General features: G+C 46.0%; 1 protein-coding gene across 3 annotated transcripts in view; it reads left to right on the forward strand.

The window, feature by feature from the left end:
• LOC119425154 (unconventional myosin-XVIIIb) overlaps positions 1–19006 on the forward strand; it is a 281445-nt gene that overhangs the window by 135806 nt on the left and 126633 nt on the right. For all 3 annotated transcript variants that reach the window (XM_037692688.1, XM_037692689.1, XM_037692690.1), the window contains 3 exons: positions 4363–4510; positions 6099–6282; positions 6373–6523. In XM_037692688.1, coding sequence (XP_037548616.1) covers positions 4363–4510; positions 6099–6282; positions 6373–6523 — 483 coding nt within the window. The remainder of the gene's footprint in view (positions 1–4362; positions 4511–6098; positions 6283–6372; positions 6524–19006) is intronic.

The raw sequence follows: 19006 nt of genomic DNA on the forward strand, positions 1-19006 counted from the left end.
GTTTACCTAGCTCCAAACCTGCAGATGTGTGTTCTCACTCGGGAGATACACTATCTGTGCCCGAGCAAACCGTTTATGTGGAATAAAACCGCGGGCATATGCGGATTAACACCTATTCCGGAAAATTCTAAGTGCTCAACGACCGTAACGCCTCGACACCTGGCTAAAGATGCAAAAGCGGAAATAATTGGCTCTCGTTGGCTAGTGAACGCTCCTCAAAGACAGGCGATCATAGCCTACGATCAACCCGGGGCAAATAGACCTTTGGCGTTACCGGACAAAACGATGTGGATCAGTGTTCCCCAGGGAACAACCATACACATTGGTGATTTGACGCTCTATCACCTCGATCCGGAACGATGGGACGCGACTCTGGATGACTCAGAGTACCTGAGAAATATGTCTATAGACATAGATCCAGAGACTCTGGGAAGGATCCGTTTTGAAGGCACCCAAGTCGTCGACGTGGAACCAATAAACCAAGTTCTCAAGTCCCTCAGGTCCACAACTAAGAACCCGATCCAACCAATTAGCTATGCGTGGTCGAGCGCGGACACATTAATCATAGCCCTGCTAATGACGATAACCCTCGTATTGTGTGGGATACTCGCATCCCTGTCCCGGGGCCAAACGTCACTCCGAGTCGACGTGGATCGCCATGCAGCGCACCTCGATATGATTATGCCTCGCGTCAGCGGGTCCGCAAAGAAGCCACTCACACGGGACAGCGCGACTGAAACTGACAACCAGGGTGAGGAGGAGCAGTGAAACGATGTTTCTAGATGCTTAGTCACTACTCTTGTCGGTGTTGAAACGTTGTTTAGTTGATTTTGGTTGTTTCTGAGGTAAGAATGTATCTTGTGTGTAAGTTAAGTTAGAGACTAAGAGGCCTTTAACCATGCCAACATGCAGTTCATTCGCTAAATTGCAATCCTTGCGGAGTCAATGTATATTATTGTTACCTTAAGTACCATAATCTACATTGGTCTCACATCGCTTAAGCCGAACCTACTCGAACAATTCTATTCGGGGGGATAGCTAATTCTTTTTGATAAGTCTCGCCATAGACTTCCAAAACATTTATGGGGAAACCAAACACCCAATCTCAAGTCGTTCGTCTACAAGACAACAGACATTTGAACCAAACTATATTTTGCCATGTAAAGCTAACTTAACCCAAGTTAGAAATGGAAAAGTAGTTTGGAACCCTTTTCTATAGGCTTAAACCCCTGTAGTTACCCCTTTTCAGCATGCTCCACCCCTTAACTGGTAGTTGTAGCTGTTCCCAACCATAATAGCTTACACACCAGGTGCATATGGTTTAAGGCCTTATGTAAAATCCCCTTCATAAGCCCACCTTAAACCACATAATTGCATGACACATTGAACCAGAACGGCACAGGCTGGACGTCGCTGGAGACAACCTTCGCTGGAGGCGACCTGCAATCCTGACGTTGGTCTCCACTCTTCATCCGGTGGCCGCTTCTTCAGTTCAATCCATGGGTACCCCTCTGTATGCTGATTAATCAACACTTCCAATCGTTGTGGATTTACCATTGTGGATTATATGACTTTTTCCAGTGGATTACAGACTCTGTTTCCAAGGGGTTAAAGCATTGCTACAATGGAATTATCGAGACGATATGGAATTATAATCAACACATTGGAATTACCAAGAACATTGTGGGATTACCTTGACTTTTGTTTTCCTTGCTGGATTACTTTTGACTTTTGTTTTCCTTGCTGGATTACTCTTGACTCTTGTTTCTTTGCTGGATTACATCAAGCTTCAAGGACAATCGACGACGTAAGTCCATAGTTGGAATTCATCTCCATGGACAGGTGATGATTTCCAAAGGGGGGACTGTAGTGGACTAAGCCTACGTCGGAACCCAGTCTAAGGTCAAAACTCTTGACCTTTAGAACCTTGTGGGACAGAAGCTGTCATTTCATGTATTTGACTCCATAAATACAGGTTCACCCATCCTGAGACTTTCTTTCTTGAAGATTCAAGTGAAAAGAACACTCTCTTTTTAAAATCATTACTGTCTTACAAATGTTTTGATAATCAAGTTGTGTTAGTTCACTCAATGCTTTACAGGTTGAAAAGAACTACTCATTTTTATTTTACATAAACAGTAAGTAATGATTTTTATTCCTCATTCAGAGAAGAAATCACCTGAATAAGCATTTCTTGATTTTCTGTCTTTTGAATGAGCAAGTGTGTGCGTTTACAAGGTTACAGTCAAACGAAAAACAAGTTGTTATGTTAAAACTGTCATGTTTTAGAATCCTCTCAGACGTAAATAGAGATGTTTTGCACCTGTGTCTTAGGCACGCCAAAACAGAACCCTCTCGGTCTGTGAGAACATTTCTGAGCTGTCTCATAACAATTCTCGCTGTCTCTAACCCCTTACGTCACAAAAACACACCCCTTCTGGTCGTTTCTGACCAATGAAAAATCCCAAAAAGTGAACCGGGAAAGAGTCTTTAAAATGTCAGTACTTCCTGGTTTACACAGACTCAGAGACTCACGGAGTTACAGAGTTGGAGAGTTGTCAGACTTCAAGAGTTCTGTGGGAGTTCTGTAAACTACACGAGAGCTAAAGTTCTGATGGAGTGCTGTTGGAGTTCCTGACATGACAACGAAGCTCTTCCGAGTTCCATGGGATTATAACATTTTCCACTGAGGTGAATGTGTGTCGAACAGAGCCTCGCCACTACTTCTGACGGGCAACAGCCATTCTAAGGAGACGCTGGACCGGTAGCGTTAACGGAACACCATATCTGCTGATTATCATCAGAGAGGTAATGGGTCAAGTTTCCTACCAAGCGTACCGAGGCGAGCTGGGCTTCTGATGGAGAGTGTCGGTTCTGGTAACATTCAATTTCCCTCAAACCCCATCCTTTACTCCCTCTAAACTTCTTTCCATCTTTAAACTTTCCTATGAAGTAGAAATTCTCCCAGATATTTAGAAATGTCTGTGTAAAGTGCTTATTCACATCCGTGTGGGTAAAAGATCATAGTTGTACAGTTTTATAAATGTCTGTGGTGCAGCAACGGTAAAATCATGGCCGTATGATTTTTCCTGATTGATTGCTTATGTTGTTATTTTCATAATTTGCCAAATTAATGTAAATGTTTGATGTTAAATTTGATTCTGTAAATAAATGACCGCATTCATTTTGATGGGTCAAATTTAAATGACGTCTCACGTTTGCATTTCCTTAAATTCAATGCACGTTTTATTCAGTCCAGAAAAATGAGGAACTCGCGTTAAATGATGAATACATCCCAGCATCTGTTCATCTACACCCATCAGCGACAGCCTTAAAGGGCTACGCTTATACTCATAGAATCTGGGGTTACAGTACGTAACCAACGTTTTGCTACTGACAACCAAAACCAGCTGCTCATATGATCAAGAAGGACCATCGGCCTAACAATGAATCATTAGCACCCTGATGGCTGTTTACTATTCACAGAGGGCTGAGTGATACTAGCAATAACAGCATTGTAAGAGGGGGACAATTGAACACGTAGGCCTCCACCCCTGTTTAATGATGGACGATTTCTTTTCACAAAGATGGCCTCCTTTACTCCTCTCTCAAACCATCATTCCTTTCTATCCAGGATGTGAACATCTTTATCCCTGAAAGAGTGACCGCTGGCCTGGAGATGAGTGTAGACCGCAGAGTCCTGGCCTGATGTTGTTGCTCTTCTGTGCTGGGCCATCCTTTTTGGCCAGTGGCTGTTTAGTTTCCCTGATGTAAGACTGATCACAGCCCTCCTGACACTGAACAGCATACACAACATTACTCTGTTTGTGCCGGAGGACTGGATCTTTGGGATGAACCAGTCTTTGCCGTAATGTAGTTTGGGGTTTAAAAGCCACTGGGACGTTGGGTTTAGAAAATAAATGTCTCAGTTTCTCTGATACTCCCTCAACATATGGAATGATCACTGGTCTGGGTCTGGGTTCCTCCTCCTTTTCACCCGATGGCTGACTGGAGTCCTGTTTGGGTTTCTTCTCTGCTTTCAGGAAGGCCCAGTTAGGATAAAGGAAAACATATTTTCATATTATTCCAAAGGATAGCTGTTTAATGATCTATTTATTATTTATCCATTATATTTATTTTCATATACTTGTTTCAGATGTGCACTCTGCAGCTTTGTGGCGTCAGTTCAGTAGAATGTCTTACATCAATGACTGGACAGATTCAAAGCACAGATGACCACTTCTGTGACTGCCCTGAACAAGTTCTTTAAGGCAGAATCAGTGTTACTGCATGTGTGTGTGGACAATATCACCCAGTTCATTAAAACCATGTTGGCTGCTGTCATTGCACTTGTCCCTGCAGTCCGTCAATGTGAGCAGCCGCTGCAGTGTGAAGTCAACCACCTGATGGGGTATGAGCCCATCCGTTACGACCTTACTGGGTGGTTCAGTCTGATCCAGAACAACCCATCTGTTGTTAACGCTACATCTCTGCTCCAGAACTCCACCATGTGAGTATGTCTGAAGGCCTAAAAGGCTTTTCTCTGTGTGTCACGTCTAAGTGAAAACATTATATTATCTATACTGTAAAAAATCAGACTCCTAAGATACCTTAGGATACATGTAAACTGCGTAAAACACCTTGGACATCATAGCAAAAGCTGAGGTCTGTGCTTTGACTAGATCATTGCAGGACATGTACCTGTTTAAAACAGTTGGGGGTGGGGGTGGGGTGGGGGGGGGTTGCTTCAGCTGTGTGTTCAGACTCATTATCCTGCTGGAAGGGGAACCTCTGACCCAATCTCAAACAGGTTTCCATCCATCCATTATATTTACCTACTTTTTCCTTTTCGGGTCACAGGGGTCACTGGTGCCCATGTCCAGCAGTCACTGTGCGAAAGGCAAGGGACACCCTGGACATGTCTCCAGGCCATCACAGGGACACATAGAGATAAACAACATTCACTCTCTCACTCACACCTAGAGACAATTTAGAGTTACCCATCAGTCTAGCATGTTTTTGGTCTGTGGGAGAAAACTGGAGTATCCAGAAAAAACCCACACATGCACAGAGCGAACATGCAAACTCCACCCAGAAAGGCCCCCAGCTGGGATTTGATCCAACGATCTTCTCACTGAGAGGTGGCGGCGCTACAAACTGTACCAACATGCCGCCCTCTCAGACAGGTGTCCTTCAGGAATTTTTTTCTACTGTGCACCTTCCAACGACACGTACATTCCTACCAGTTTCCCAGTCTGTACTGGTGAAAATCATTCCCACAGCATGATGCTGCCCCCACCATTCTTCACTGTGAGGATGCTGTTCTCATGATGAAAGGTGCTAGATTTGTGTCTGATCGTCATTGTTGTGTTCTTGTTTTCTTTCTTTTTTTGTATGTTGCAAATACCACTTATAATTTGTGCTATTTTAATCTTTCATATGTCAAAACTTTCGTCTGTTTAGGTAGATGCTACGTCTTTTTTTTTTAACCTTTTATACTTTTCACAATAGTTATTTTATTTACAAATATTTTTTCCATAGAAATACCTAGAAATCACAACAATTTCTATGAAAATATCTGAAATTTTCTTCAGCAAACAGGCTCTGTTTTTGTCTTCATAAAATACTTCTAATTTTTAGTTCATGTTTTATTAATCTTTACTAAGCTTTTTGATACTTTTAGCTACACTCTGCTATGTTTAGCTTTTAGATAGCCTTTTGCTTATTTTAGTCTTAGTATTCCACATCTTTTAACTAACAATTCAGTTTTGGATTCTTCAACATTTTTCATCCATCATTCAGTATTCACACTGCATATTTGCACAAAGTCGCTCTCTCTCTTTTTTAAATAAGTCCAGGTATTTTACCAGGAGTGTTTAGACTTTATACCCACTGTATGCGTGTACAGTTTAGTATAATAAGTGTATAAGATGCTCATTGCAATGGAACATCACCTGTCCATCAAGTCCTGTCTGTTGTATTATTTATATACATGTATTTTTTTTTTTATATACATTCATATACAGTGTATATCTGTGGGGCATAAATGAGATGTGCTGTCACATGCACTGATCAGCTTCTGTCTCTGCTTTCCACAGAGGAGTGGTGAAGGCTATGTTTACCTCCAGAATTTCTTTAACCCCTTTGTGTCGAGGTCTGGGGGGGCTGGAGGGCAGCTGCCAGCACGCCCTGCTAAGGAACAGCACCATCAGGAAGACATTCAGCAGCGGGATGGCTTCGATACGCAGACCCTCACAGTGTATCGCTGTGAAATTACAGGCGGTACATAAGCTGGCACTGTCATTATGCTCTGAGGACATTTCAGTGTTGTTGCTTTTATTCTCAAACTCCTTTTTTTTGTCTTTTCTGCAGGACGCTCTGATAAATCTGATCCGCCGAACCAAGCCAGTGTTCCTTCAGTGTGTGAGTGCCAGGACGGATAGTGGAAGTTTTGACATCCCGGCTCTCAGAGCACAGCTGCACTCCACTCAGATCTTGTCAGCGCTCCAGCTCTACCGCACAGGTTGGCACAATCACAGCCAAAAAGCTTTTCTGGGTAACACAGTGAAGTGTGAAAAATATCAGGTGTTCACTGATGGGCCAGCCACGAGAAAATATCAACAGAGTGGAGAAAAATATGAATGCACCTGAGAAACATCCATCCATCCATCCATTATCTTTACCCGTTTATTCCATTTTGGGTCACGGGGGTCGCCGGTGCCCATGTCCAGCAATCACTGTGCGAGGGGCAGGGTACACCCTGGACGGGTCGCAAGTCCATCACAGGGCCACATAGAGACAAACGAGACAAACAACCATTCACTTTCTCATGCACACCTAGGGACAATTTAGAGTTACCAATCAGCCTAACATGCATGTTTTTGGTCTGTGGGAGGAAACCGGAGCACCCGGAGAAAACCCACGCATGCACGGAGAGAACATGCAAACTCCACCCAGAAAGGCCCCTGGACCGGGGTTTGAACCAAGGACCTGCTCACTGAGAGGCAGCAGCTCTACCAGTTGCGCCACCGTGCTGCCCCACCTGAGAAACAAAACTATTTTAAACACAATCATCACAACTCCCTGCATCCATTGGTGCTGTAGGTCATGCTCAAATAAACGGGGATGTCCGAGGTCACAGACAATGTGAAAGAGATTAAAAGCTGCAGTGCACTATATTTTTGAGGCACTACATTTAATTCAACACCACTAAAAAAAGATAAATATGTTTGTGATGGGCTGGCAGACCTGTTCAGGGTGTACCCTGCCTCTAGTCCAATGGCCGCTAAAGATAGATCTGATCCTTCCACCACCATGGAAGAATGCATCTAAGAAATGAGGAAAGTTGACAACTGAGAACAAAAGAAACATATTATGCCTACGGCAGATGAACTGTTGTCTTTTTAAAAAGCAGGAAACAATTCAGCCAAAACCAGAGTCCTATTGTCCTGCAGCTGATCATCTACTGTATACCAAGTTTCAGCTAATACACATGATTAGCTTCTAAAATCTTGTTTAATGTCTGTCAGGCTGTGCTAACTTTGGTATTTTACATGGATTGACATAAACATCCAGTCAATAACACTTAGGGTGCAAATAAAATGTAATGATAACTAGGGGTGTAAATCACCAGCTTTACCACGATATGATATTATATTGATTTGTTTGTATGATGATACGATTTTTCTTGATATCAGTCTGTCACGATACGATTTTGATTCTATTTGATTCACAAGTCTGCCATCGATATATTGCGATATCAAATGCCCATCTCATTTACATATAAATACATTTACAAAAACAATTCAAATATGATTTATCCATTTTATTTCTGTTATTACAGGCACCAGGCATTTAAATTAAAAAAACAGTTTTTCTTAATTAATGAAAAAATTGCCCATGGTGAGAGGCGTCGAGCTGGTGTGGGTCTATTTGTAGCCCCTCGACTTGGTGCCAGTGTGTTGACGTTTTCCCCGGTAGATGAGAGGGTGGCTTCCCTTCGCCTTCGGGTGGAGGGACGGGCTCTGACTATTGTTTGTGCCATCCATTCATCCATTTTCTTCTGCTTATCAGGGGTCGGGTCGCGGGGGTAGCAGCCTAAGTAGGGAGGCCCAGACTTCCCTCTTCCAAGCCACTTGGGCCAGCTCTTCCGGGGGAATCCCAAGGCGTTCCCAGGCCAGCCGAGAACCATAGTCCCTCCAGCATGTCCTGGGTCTTCCTCTGGGTCCCCTCCCAGTGGGATGTGTCCGGAACACCTCACCAGGGAGGCGTCCAGAAGGCATCCTAAACAGATGCCAAAGCCACCTCAACTGGCTCCTCTCGATGTGGAGAAGCAGTGGCTCTACTCTGAGTCCCTCCCGAATGATCGAGCTTCTCACCCTATCCCTAAGGGAGAGCCCAGACACCCTGCGGAGAAAACTCATTTCGGATGCTTGTATCCGAGATCTCATTCTTTCGGTCACAACCCAAAGCTCGTGACCATAGATGAGGGTAGGAACGTAGATTGATCGGTAAATTGAGAGCTTCGCCTTTTGACTCAGCTCTCTCTTCACCACGACAGACCTGTATAGCTCCTGCTTCACTGCTGATGCTGCACCTATCCGCCTATCGATCTCACGCTCCATGTTTCCCTCATTCGTGAACAAGACCACAAGATACTTAAACTCCTCCACTTGGGGTAGGACCTCCTCCCTGACCCAGAGAGGGCACTCTACCCTTTTTCCGGCTCAGGTCCATGGTCTCAGATTTGGATGAACTGATCTTCATCCCGGCCGCATCGCATTCGGCTGTAAACCGCTCCAGCGAAAGCTGTAGATCATGATCTGATGAAGCCAATAAGACCACATCATCTGCAAAAAGCAGAGACGCAATCCTAAGGCCACCAAAACAGATCCCCTCAACACCTTGGCTGCGCCTAGAAATTCTGTCCATAAAAGTTATGTACAGAATCGGTGACAAAGGGCAACCTTGGCAGAGTCCAACTCTCACTGGGAACGAGCCCGACTTACTGCCGGCAATGTGGACCAGGCTCTGACACTGGTCATACAGAGACCTAACAGCCCGTATCAAAGGGCCCGGTACCCCATACTCCCAGAGTACCCCCCACAGGGTTCCCCGAGGGATGCGGTCGAACGCCTTCTCCAAGTCCACAAAGCACATGTAGACCTGTTGTGCAAACTCCCATGCACCCTCCAGGACCCTGCTGAGAGTGTAGAGCTGGTCCAGTGTTCCACGCCCAGGACGAAAACCGCACTGCTCCTCCTGAATCCGGAACCTCCTCTCCAGAACCCCCGAGTAAACCTTACCAGGGAGGATTAAGAGCGTGATTCCCCTGTAGTTGGAACACACTCTACGGTCCCCCTTTTTGAATAAGGGGACCACCACCCCAGTCTGCCAATCCAGGGGAACTTCCCCCGATGTTCATGCAATATTGCAGAGTCGTGTAAGCCAACACAACCCTACAACATCCAGAGCCTTAAGGAACTCCGGGCGAATCTCATCCACCCCTGGGGCCCTGCCACCGAGAAGCTTTTTAACTACCTCGGTGACCTCAGCACCAGAGATTGGAAGGCCCGACCCAGAGGCCCCAGGCTCCGCTTCCTCAGTGGAAGACGTGCTGGTGGGATTGAGGAGGTCTTCAAAGTGTTCTGCCCACTGACCCACAACATCCCGAGTTGAGGTCAGTAGCACACCACTCCCACTATAAACAGTGTTGGTGGTGTACCGCTTTCCCCCCCTGAGACGCCGGATGGTGGACCAGAATCGCCTTGAAGCCATGAGGAAGTCATTCTCCATGGCCTCTCCGAACTCCTCCCATGCCCGAGTTTTTGCCTCAGCGACCACCCGAGCCGCATGCCACTTGGACTGCCGGTACCCATCAGCTGCTTCCGGGGTCCCACAGGCCAAAAAGGCCCTTTAGGACTCCTTCTTCAGCCTGACAGCATCCCTCACCGACAGTGTCCACCATCGGGTTCAAGGGTTGCTGCCGCGACAGGCACCGACAACCTTGCGGCCGTAGCTCCGGTAAGCCGTCTCGACAATAGGAGGCACGAAACATGGTCCACTCGGACTCAATGTCCCCCACCTCCCTCGGAACATGTTAGAAGTTCTCCCAGAGGTGGGAGTTAAAACTCCGTCTCACAGGAGACTCTGCCAGACATTCCAGCAAACCCTCACAATACGTTTGGGTCTGCCAGGTCTGACCGGCATCCTCCCCAACCATCGGAGCCAACTCACCACCAGGTAGTGATCAGTGGACAGCTCCGCCCCTCTCTTCACCCGAGTGTCCAAGACATGTGGCCGCAGATCAGATGAGACGATGACAAAGTCGATCATCGAACTGCGGCCTAGGGTGTCCTGGTGCCAAGAGCACATATGGACACCCTTATGCCTGAACAAGGTGTTCGTTATTGACAATCCATGACGAACACAGCAGTCCAACAACAGAACACCACTCTGGTTCAGATCAGTTGGGCCGTTCCTCCCAACCATACCCCTCCAGGTCTCACTGTCATTGCCCACATGAGCATTGAAGTCCCCCAGCAGAACAAGGGAGTCACCAGGAGTTGCAATTTCCAATACCCCCTCCAAGGACTCCAGAAAGGGTGGATAATCCAAACTGCCGTTTGGTGCATAAGCACAAACGACAGTCAGAACCTGTCCCCCCACACGTAGGCGAAGGGAGGCCACCCTCTCATTCACCGGGGTGAACCCCAACACACAGGCACTAAGTTGGGTGGCAATAAGTATGCCCACTCCTGCTCTGCGCCTCTCACCAGGGGCAACTCCAGAGTGGAAGAGTATCCAGCCCCTCTCAAGGAAACTGGTTCCAGAGGCAGAGCCATGCGTAGAGGTGAGTCCGACTATTTCTAGCCGGAACCTCTCAGCCTCACACACCAGCTCAGGCTCCTTCCCCACCAGTGAGGTGACATTCCATGTCCCAATAGCCAGCTTCTGTAGCCGAGGATCAGACCGCCAGGGTCTCCGCCCTCGGCCACCACCCATCCCACATTACACCCGACCCCTTTGGCCCCTCCCACATGTGGTGAGCCCATGGAAAGGGGGACCCACGTCTCCTCTTCTGGCTGTGCCCGGCCGAGCTCCATGGGTAAAAGCCCGGCCACGAGGCGCTCTCCCGTGTGCCCCACCTCCAGGCCTGGCTCCAGAGTGGGGTCCCGGTGACCCACGTCCGGGCAAGGGAACATTAGGTCCGTTTATTTTTCTCATCATCTGGGTTTTTGTGCTGCACTTTGTCTGGTCCCTCACCTAGGACCTGTCTGCCATGGGTGACTCTACTAAGGGCATAAAGCCCCTGACAGCATAGCTCCTAGGATCATTGGGACATTCAAACCCCTCCACCACGGTAAGGTGGCAGCCCAGGGAGGGGTATTGTTTGTGCCTACATGCCAAACTGCAGTTCAGAGTATCCAGCCTTCTTGGAGTCCTTGGCAGGGGTGCTAGAATATGCACCAGCCGGGGACTCCTTTATTCTGCTGGGGGACTTCAATACTCACGTCGGTAATGACAGTGTGACCTGGAGGGGCGTGATTGGGAGGAACGGCCTCTCTGATCTGAACCCGAGCGGTGTTCTGTTGTTGGACTTCTGTGCTAGTCATAGTTTGTCTATCACGAACACCATGTTTGAACATAAGGGTGTCCATAAGTGCATTTGGCACCAGGACGCCCTAGGTCGTAGATCATTGATTGAATTCATAGTCGTATCATCTGATTTGCGGCCATTTGTTTTGGACACTCAGGTAAAGAGAAGAGCTGAGCTGTCAACTGATCACCACTTGGTAGTGAGTTTGATCAGATGGTGGGGGAAGATGCCGGACAGACCCGGTAGACCCAAACATGTAGTGAGGGTTTGTTGGGAACGCCTGGCAGAAGAACCCATCAGAGAGATCTTCAACTCACACCTCCGGGAGAGCTTTAACCACATCCCAGGTGAGGTGGGGGACATTGAGTCTGAGTGGGCCATGCTCTGCACCTTGCTTGTTTAGGTAGCTGCCCTGAGTTGTGGCTGCAAGGTTGTCGGTGCTTCTTGCGGTGGTCATCCACGAATTCGGTGGTGGACACCCCGGGTTAGGGAGGCTGTCAAGCTGAAGAAGGAGTCATATCGGGCCTTGTTGGCCAATGGGACTCTGGAGGCAGCTGAGGAGTACCAGAGGACCAAGAGGTGTGCAGCCTTGGCTGTTGCTGAGGCAAAAGCTCAGCTGTGGGAGGAGTTCAGTAAGACCTTAGATAGAGACTCTTGGTCGGCTCCGAGGAGATTCTGGCAAACCACCAGGTGGCTAAGATGGGGAAAGCAGCACTTTACTAACACTGTGTTCAGTGAAGGTGGAGTGCTATTGACCTCAACCAGTGATGTTGTTGGGAGGTGGAAGGAATATTTCTCGGACCTTCTCAATCCCACCAGCATGTCTTCCATGGAGGAAGCTGAGTCAGGGGACTTTGGGGTTGATCCATCCATAACCGTGGCTGAGGTCGCCAAGGTAGTTAAAAGCTTCAATGCGGCAGGGCTCCGGGAGTGGATGAGATTTGCCCTGATTTCCTTAAGGCTCTGGATGTTGTGGGGCTGTCTTGGCTTACACGCCTTTGCAATGTCGCATGGACATCGGGGGCAGTGCCACTGGACTGGCAGACTGGGGTGGTGGTTCCCCTCTTCAAAAAGGGGGACAGGTGTGCTCCAATTATAGGGGCATCACTCTCCTTAGCCTCCCTGGTAAGGTCTATTCAGGGGTACTGGAGAAGCGAGTCCAATCGTTGGTCGAACCTCAGATCTAGGAGGAACAATGTGGGTTCTGTCCTAGTCATGGAACACTGGATCAGCTCTTTACTCTCACTAGGGTCCTTGAGGTGTTATGGAAATTTGCCCATCCAGTCTACATGTGTTTTGTGGACTTGGAGAAGGCATTTGACCGTGTTCCTTGGGGTACACTGTGGGGGGTGCTCCGTGAGTATAGGATTGGTGGCCCGTTGTTACGGGCTGTTCAGTCCCTATATAAGCGGTGTGAGAGTTTGGTTCGCATTGCCGGCAGTAAGTCAGTTCCCTTCAGGGTGGGAGTACGACTCCACCAGGGCTGCCCGTTGTCACCGATTTTGTTCATAACTTTTATGGACAGAATTTCTCAGTGCTGCCAGCTGGTGGAGGGTTTCTGGTTCGGTGGCCTCAGGATTCCATCTCTGTTCTTTGCAGATGATGTGGTCCTGTTGGCGTCATTGTGCTGTGATCTCCAGCTCTCACTGGAGCAGTTCGCAGCCGAGTGTGAAGTGAATGGGATGAGAATCAGCACCTCCAAATCTGAGGCCATGGTCCTCAACCAGAAAAGGGTGGATTGCTCTCTTCAGGTCGAGGGTGAGGTTCTGCCTCAAGTGGAGAAGTTTAAGTATCTCGGGGTTTTGTTCATGAGTGAGGGAAGAATGAAGCGTGAGATTGACTGATGGATTGGTGCAGCATCTGCAGTATGGCGGACTCTGTACCAGTCCGTTGTGGTGAAAAGAGAGATGAGCTGTAAGGCAAAGCTCTCTGTTTACCGGCCGGTCTACGTTCCTACCCTCACCTATGGTCATGAGCTCCGGGTAGTGACCGAAAGAATGAGATTGTGGATACAGGAGGTTGAAAATGAGTTTTCTCCGCAGGGTAGCTGGACTCTCCCTTAGAGATAGGGTGAGAAGTTCAGTTATTTGGGAGAAACTCAGAGTAGAACCATTACTCCTCCACATCGAAAGGAGCCAGATGAGGTGGTTTGGGCATCTGGTAAGGATGCCCCCATGGCACCTCCCTAGATAGGTGCTTCGGGCATGTCCAATTGGGAGGAGACCCCGGGGAAGACCCAGGACACACAGGAGAGACTATGTCTCTCGGTCGGCCTGGGAACACCTTGGAATCCTCCCAGAAGAGCTAGAAAAGGTGGCTCTGGAAAGAGATATCAGGGTCTCCCTGCTCAAGCTGCTGCCCCCACGACCCGACTTCGAAATAAGTGGAAGATAGTGGATGGATGGATGGATGGATGGATGGACCTCTGAAAGCTTTTGTCAACTTTTTGCATTGATTCAATTTTTCACACAGCTGTCTCTAACGTCTCACCACTGATTCATTGTCATCAAACTTACGTGAAGCTTAACTGTTTCTTTCTTCGACAGCCAGATCAATCACCTTTAACTTGAAAACTGCATCATCTGCATTACTTCATGTTTTCCATGATGAGAATCTGTGCATGAAGTGCAAAATAACTGATCTGAAGAATTTAGTGAGAGTGCATTTGATTTACGGTAATTCAAAGTTTCAATGGTCCACCTGTTCAGTAATTTCATTGGTCTGATTAAAAATTAAAAAAAAACATTTAACCTTTATTTATACAGGTAGTTCCATTGAGTCTTGAGGACCCACCCCCAAGAGAGACGTGTATTGGGCAGCTCTGTCAGCATCCGGAGGCTAAATGTTTTGGCAGCATGAAGCTTGATAGCCCCCCCCCCCTCCCCCCCCACACACACACAAAATCCATCCATAAATTAGCTACAGCATTGCCATGGGGTTCAAAGCCTGTTAAATACGTAGCAGCTTAGCAACGTAGCAGTCCAGAAATTACAGTACCCTCCGTCCGTCCGTCCATCCATCCATCCATCCATCCATCCATCCATTCATCCATCCATCCATCCATCCATCCATCCATCCATCCATCCAACCATCCATCCATCCATCCACCTTGTGAACTTGATAAGTTGAAAAATAAGCGAGGTACTAATTTCCATTTTGCTGTGTGGTTTTATCCAGGTGTAAGAAAGGTCACTATCAAAAATTGGGCTGCCACTTCAAAATCCAAGATGGCCACAGCTATAGATATGTAAACTAGTCACAGCAATCATTTAAGTAAACTGTATTTTTTAGCACTTGTAGCGGAAAGGGTTAATAATGGTTAAAATTCGTTATGAATTTTATTTTGAAGGGTCACCACACCACTCTCAGCTCAGGTCTGAAAGGCCTGAAGACACCAGATATTAGACTCTTTCTGCTCAGATGGTCTTGTGATGTGAAGGTGGAAATTCCTTCACATCCCTGACATCAAGGCGTTAGTTTGGTCACTGGCTCTAATGGTCAACCGGAGCGTCTCCTGGAGTTCTGGACAGATGTTGTTAACTCTTGATGATGATAACTGCAGGTGTTTGAATTGCTGAAGAGGGTTCTATCAAACTTTGCCAAAGTTGAAGTTCATTTTCTTCTTGTAAGTCTCTTCGAGGTTGTATCTTAAAAGCTTACTACTTCTCCTCCTCTGAAGGTCTTCATCACTTCTTCATCATCATTACTCCACTCTCATCTGAGAGGTCTTCCTCTTTTGTAAACAACTGACCACACCTCTGATTTGAAAGAGGTGGTCGATTTGAATCAATCAAAATGGAAGGGCTGAACTTTATCAACTAAATAAAGTATTATTTGAATCTGCTCTGTTGAAAAAGTCATCAAATAAAACCATTTAATAATAAAAATAATAATAATACATTTTATTTGTAGGCGCCTTTCTTGGCACTCAAGGTCACCTTACATTGTCAATCATAAAAACAGACACAATATTATACACACAGTAAAAACAAGTAAAATAGAATTAAAATAAGACAATGCAGTTGCAATCACAGAGTGTAGGCTTCTTTAAACAGATGAGTTTTGAGTTTGACTTTGAAATGTGGCAGTGAGTCTGTATTACGAATATCAGGTGGAAGTGAGTTCCAGAGCTGGGGAGCAGAGCAGCCTAGCGATGTGAACAAGGTCCGAAAGGTATGGAGGAGCGAGGTGGTGGACAGCTTTGAAGGTAAGAGGAGTATTTTGTAGTTGATGCGATATGGGATGGGAAGCCAATGAAGTTGTTGTAAAACAGGTGTGATGTGATGAATTGATGGGGTCCGTGTAATAATACGGGCAGCTGAATTTTGTACCAGTTGTAATTTATGGAGGGTTTTCTGAGGTAGGCCAAAAAGAAGAGAATTACAATAATCTAAACTAGAGGTGACCAGACTGTGAACCAGAACAGCAGTGGAGTGCGGAGTGAGGGAAGGACGGAGACGATTAATATTTCGAAGATGAAAGTAGGCTGACCGAGTGATATTATTGACATGAGAGGGAAAGGAGAGGGTGCTATCAAGGATGACACCCATTTAAGACACATCAACTTTGAATGAGGTTAAAACCAATACAAACACTTTGTTAACCTTATAAACAGAAAACAAGTTTGTAAACTTTTGGGCTACACAGGTTCTTGTCAGCTGTAGGAGAAACAACAAGGCACGTTATGTAGTTATTCCCAGTAAACAATTATTTCATTACAGAAAAACAGTATTAATTCTTCTAGAATGTGAATAAAAGTCTGTCCGTTTTCTGCATGCAAGAAAGGGACCCAAGTGTCAAGGCTGGAATTCCTTTGAACAGAGACAAGGCTTTCTGTTATTTACGATCGTTGGTTGGAGGCTGGTACAAGTTGATACTAGGACATCCTGGGTGATCTGTGTTAACTCAAACGTCCATTTTTGGGGCTCACAGAAAGGGTGTTCCAATATTATTCAGATTTATTGGATCTTCGGTTGTCTTGCAAACCATAAAAGTCTTCTTTTGACACTTTACAGAGTTAGAGATGCTGAAAACAAGGTTTAAACTGTCCCAAAAGCTGAAACGGGGATGGAATGTCTCAGTTGTTCGAGGGAGAGGAGTTTCTTTTTTTTTCTTTTTCAGAAACATCTTTACAGAATTCAAAAAGCATTCAATACAAAAACAACTGGACTTTATTGGTAACAGAAGATGTTTCGCTCCTCATCCGAGGAGCTTTCTCAATTCAAAGAGCAGAGAGTGAGAGATACAGGTTATAAGGCTGAGTGAGATAAGACACACACACATAAGACACACACACACACACACATACTGTATATGTAGATTGGCAGTTCACACCTAAAAAAACCTAAACAGTAGGTCTTTGTTCCTCTAATTCACAGTCGAGGCCCCTCTGTTCCCATCAGGTGTGAAAACCGGCTGGGGATCTGTTTTAAAGTTGCATTATATGTTTTTGAAAGTGGGAATCTGAGGCCTCCTCCTGTTAAGAGACGGCTTTTCTCTTTTTACATAAATTGCTTCCTTCACCCCCCTCTCAAACCATCTGTGTTCTCGGTCCAAAATGTGCACATTTTGGTCCTCAAAAGAGTGTCCCTTATCTGTGAGGTGGAGGTGAACTGCGGAATTTTGTCTAGAGGAGGTGGCTCTCCTGTGTTGAGTCATGCGTCTGTGAAGAGGCTGTTTAGTTTCTCCAATGTAGAGGTCTGGACAGTCCTCGCTGCACTGGACCGCATACACTACACCACTCTGTTTGTGTATGGGTGTTTTGTCCTTAGGGTGGACCAGCCTCTGTCTGAGAGTCCTGCTGGGTTTGAAATGTACTGGAATCTTGTGTTTGTTGAAGATCCTTCTGAATTTCTCTGATACTCCAGCAACATAAGGGATGACAATGTTTTTACGTCTGCTGTTCTCCTTTTTCTGTTTATTGGTGTGTTTTGTAGATTTCCTCACTGACTTGACAAAAACCCAGTTAGGATATCCACATGTTTAAAGAGCTTTTTGAACGTGTTTCAGTTCCTTTTCCTTCCCTTCTGTCTTTGTGGGGACGCATTCAGCCCGATGTTAACTTTACAACATCAGGCCGAATGTGTCCCCACAAAGACAGAAGGGAAGGAAAAGGAACTGAAACACGTTCAAGAAGCTCTTCAAACATGTGGATATCCTAACTGGGCTTTTGTCAAGTCAGTGAGGAAATCTACAAAACACACCAATAAACAGAAAAAGGAGAACAGCAGACGTAAAAACATTGTCATCCCTTATGTTGCTGGAGTATCAGAGAAATTCAGAAGGATCTTCAACAAACACAAGATTCCAGTACATTTCAAACCCAGCAGGACTCTCAGACAGAGGCTGGTCCACCCTAAGGACAAAACACCCATACACAAACAGAGTGGTGTAGTGTATGCGGTCCAGTGCAGCGAGGACTGTCCAGACCTCTACATTGGAGAAACTAAACAGCCTCTTCACAGACGCATGACTCAACACAGGAGAGCCACCTCCTCTAGACAAAATTCCGCAGTTCACCTCCACCTCACAGATAAGGGACACTCTTTTGAGGACCAAAATGTGCACATTTTGGACCGAGAACACAGATGGTTTGAGAGGGGGGTGAAGGAAGCAATTTATGTAAAAAGAGAAAAGCCGTCTCTTAACAGGAGGAGGCCTCAGATTCCCACTTTCAAAAACATATAATGCAACTTTAAAACAGATCCCCAGCCGGTTTTCACACCTGATGGGAACAGAGGGGCCTCGACTGTGAATTAGAGGAACAAAGACCTACTGTTTAGGTGTTTTTTTTTTTTAGGTGTGAACTGCCAATCTACATATACAGTATGTGTGTGTGTGTGTGTGTCTTATGTGTGTGTGTGTCTTATGTGTGTGTGTGTGTGTGTGTTATCTCACTCAGCCTTATAACCTGTATCTCTCACTCTCTGCTCTTTGAATTGAGAAAGCTCCTCGGATGAGGAGCGAAACGTCTTCTGTTACAAATAAAGTCCAGTTGTTTTTGTATTGAACGCTTTTTGAATTCATCATGTCCTGGATGACTGAGAATCTTCACCAGCATCTTTACAGAATAAACTACTCAGTTACAGAAATAAAAGTATGTTATAAAATGACATTCAGGGACGCAAGTATATCTCTACACACTATATAAACTAGAAAGCATAGTTTCCTCAAGTGATTATAGTGGTCCATAGGGTGGCTAAAGATTGAGCTATGCTCCCCTCCTTGCTCTGCTATTGTGCTTGGTGTTGGATAAAATCACTCCCTGTGGTCGCCAGAAACTCACCCTGTGCTCCCTTGGACAAGCAAAAACAAATAAATAAACTATAAAATAAACTATCCCGATGCATGCTCAATAAAATAAAATAAACTCCTCTTATATAAAGTGTATCTCTCTCCCACTTGAAC

Source organism: Nematolebias whitei, chromosome 18 (genome assembly GCF_014905685.2).
Source record: "Nematolebias whitei isolate Nwh7 chromosome 18, NemWhi1, whole genome shotgun sequence".
NCBI classification, from domain to species: domain Eukaryota; kingdom Metazoa; phylum Chordata; class Actinopteri; order Cyprinodontiformes; family Rivulidae; genus Nematolebias; species Nematolebias whitei.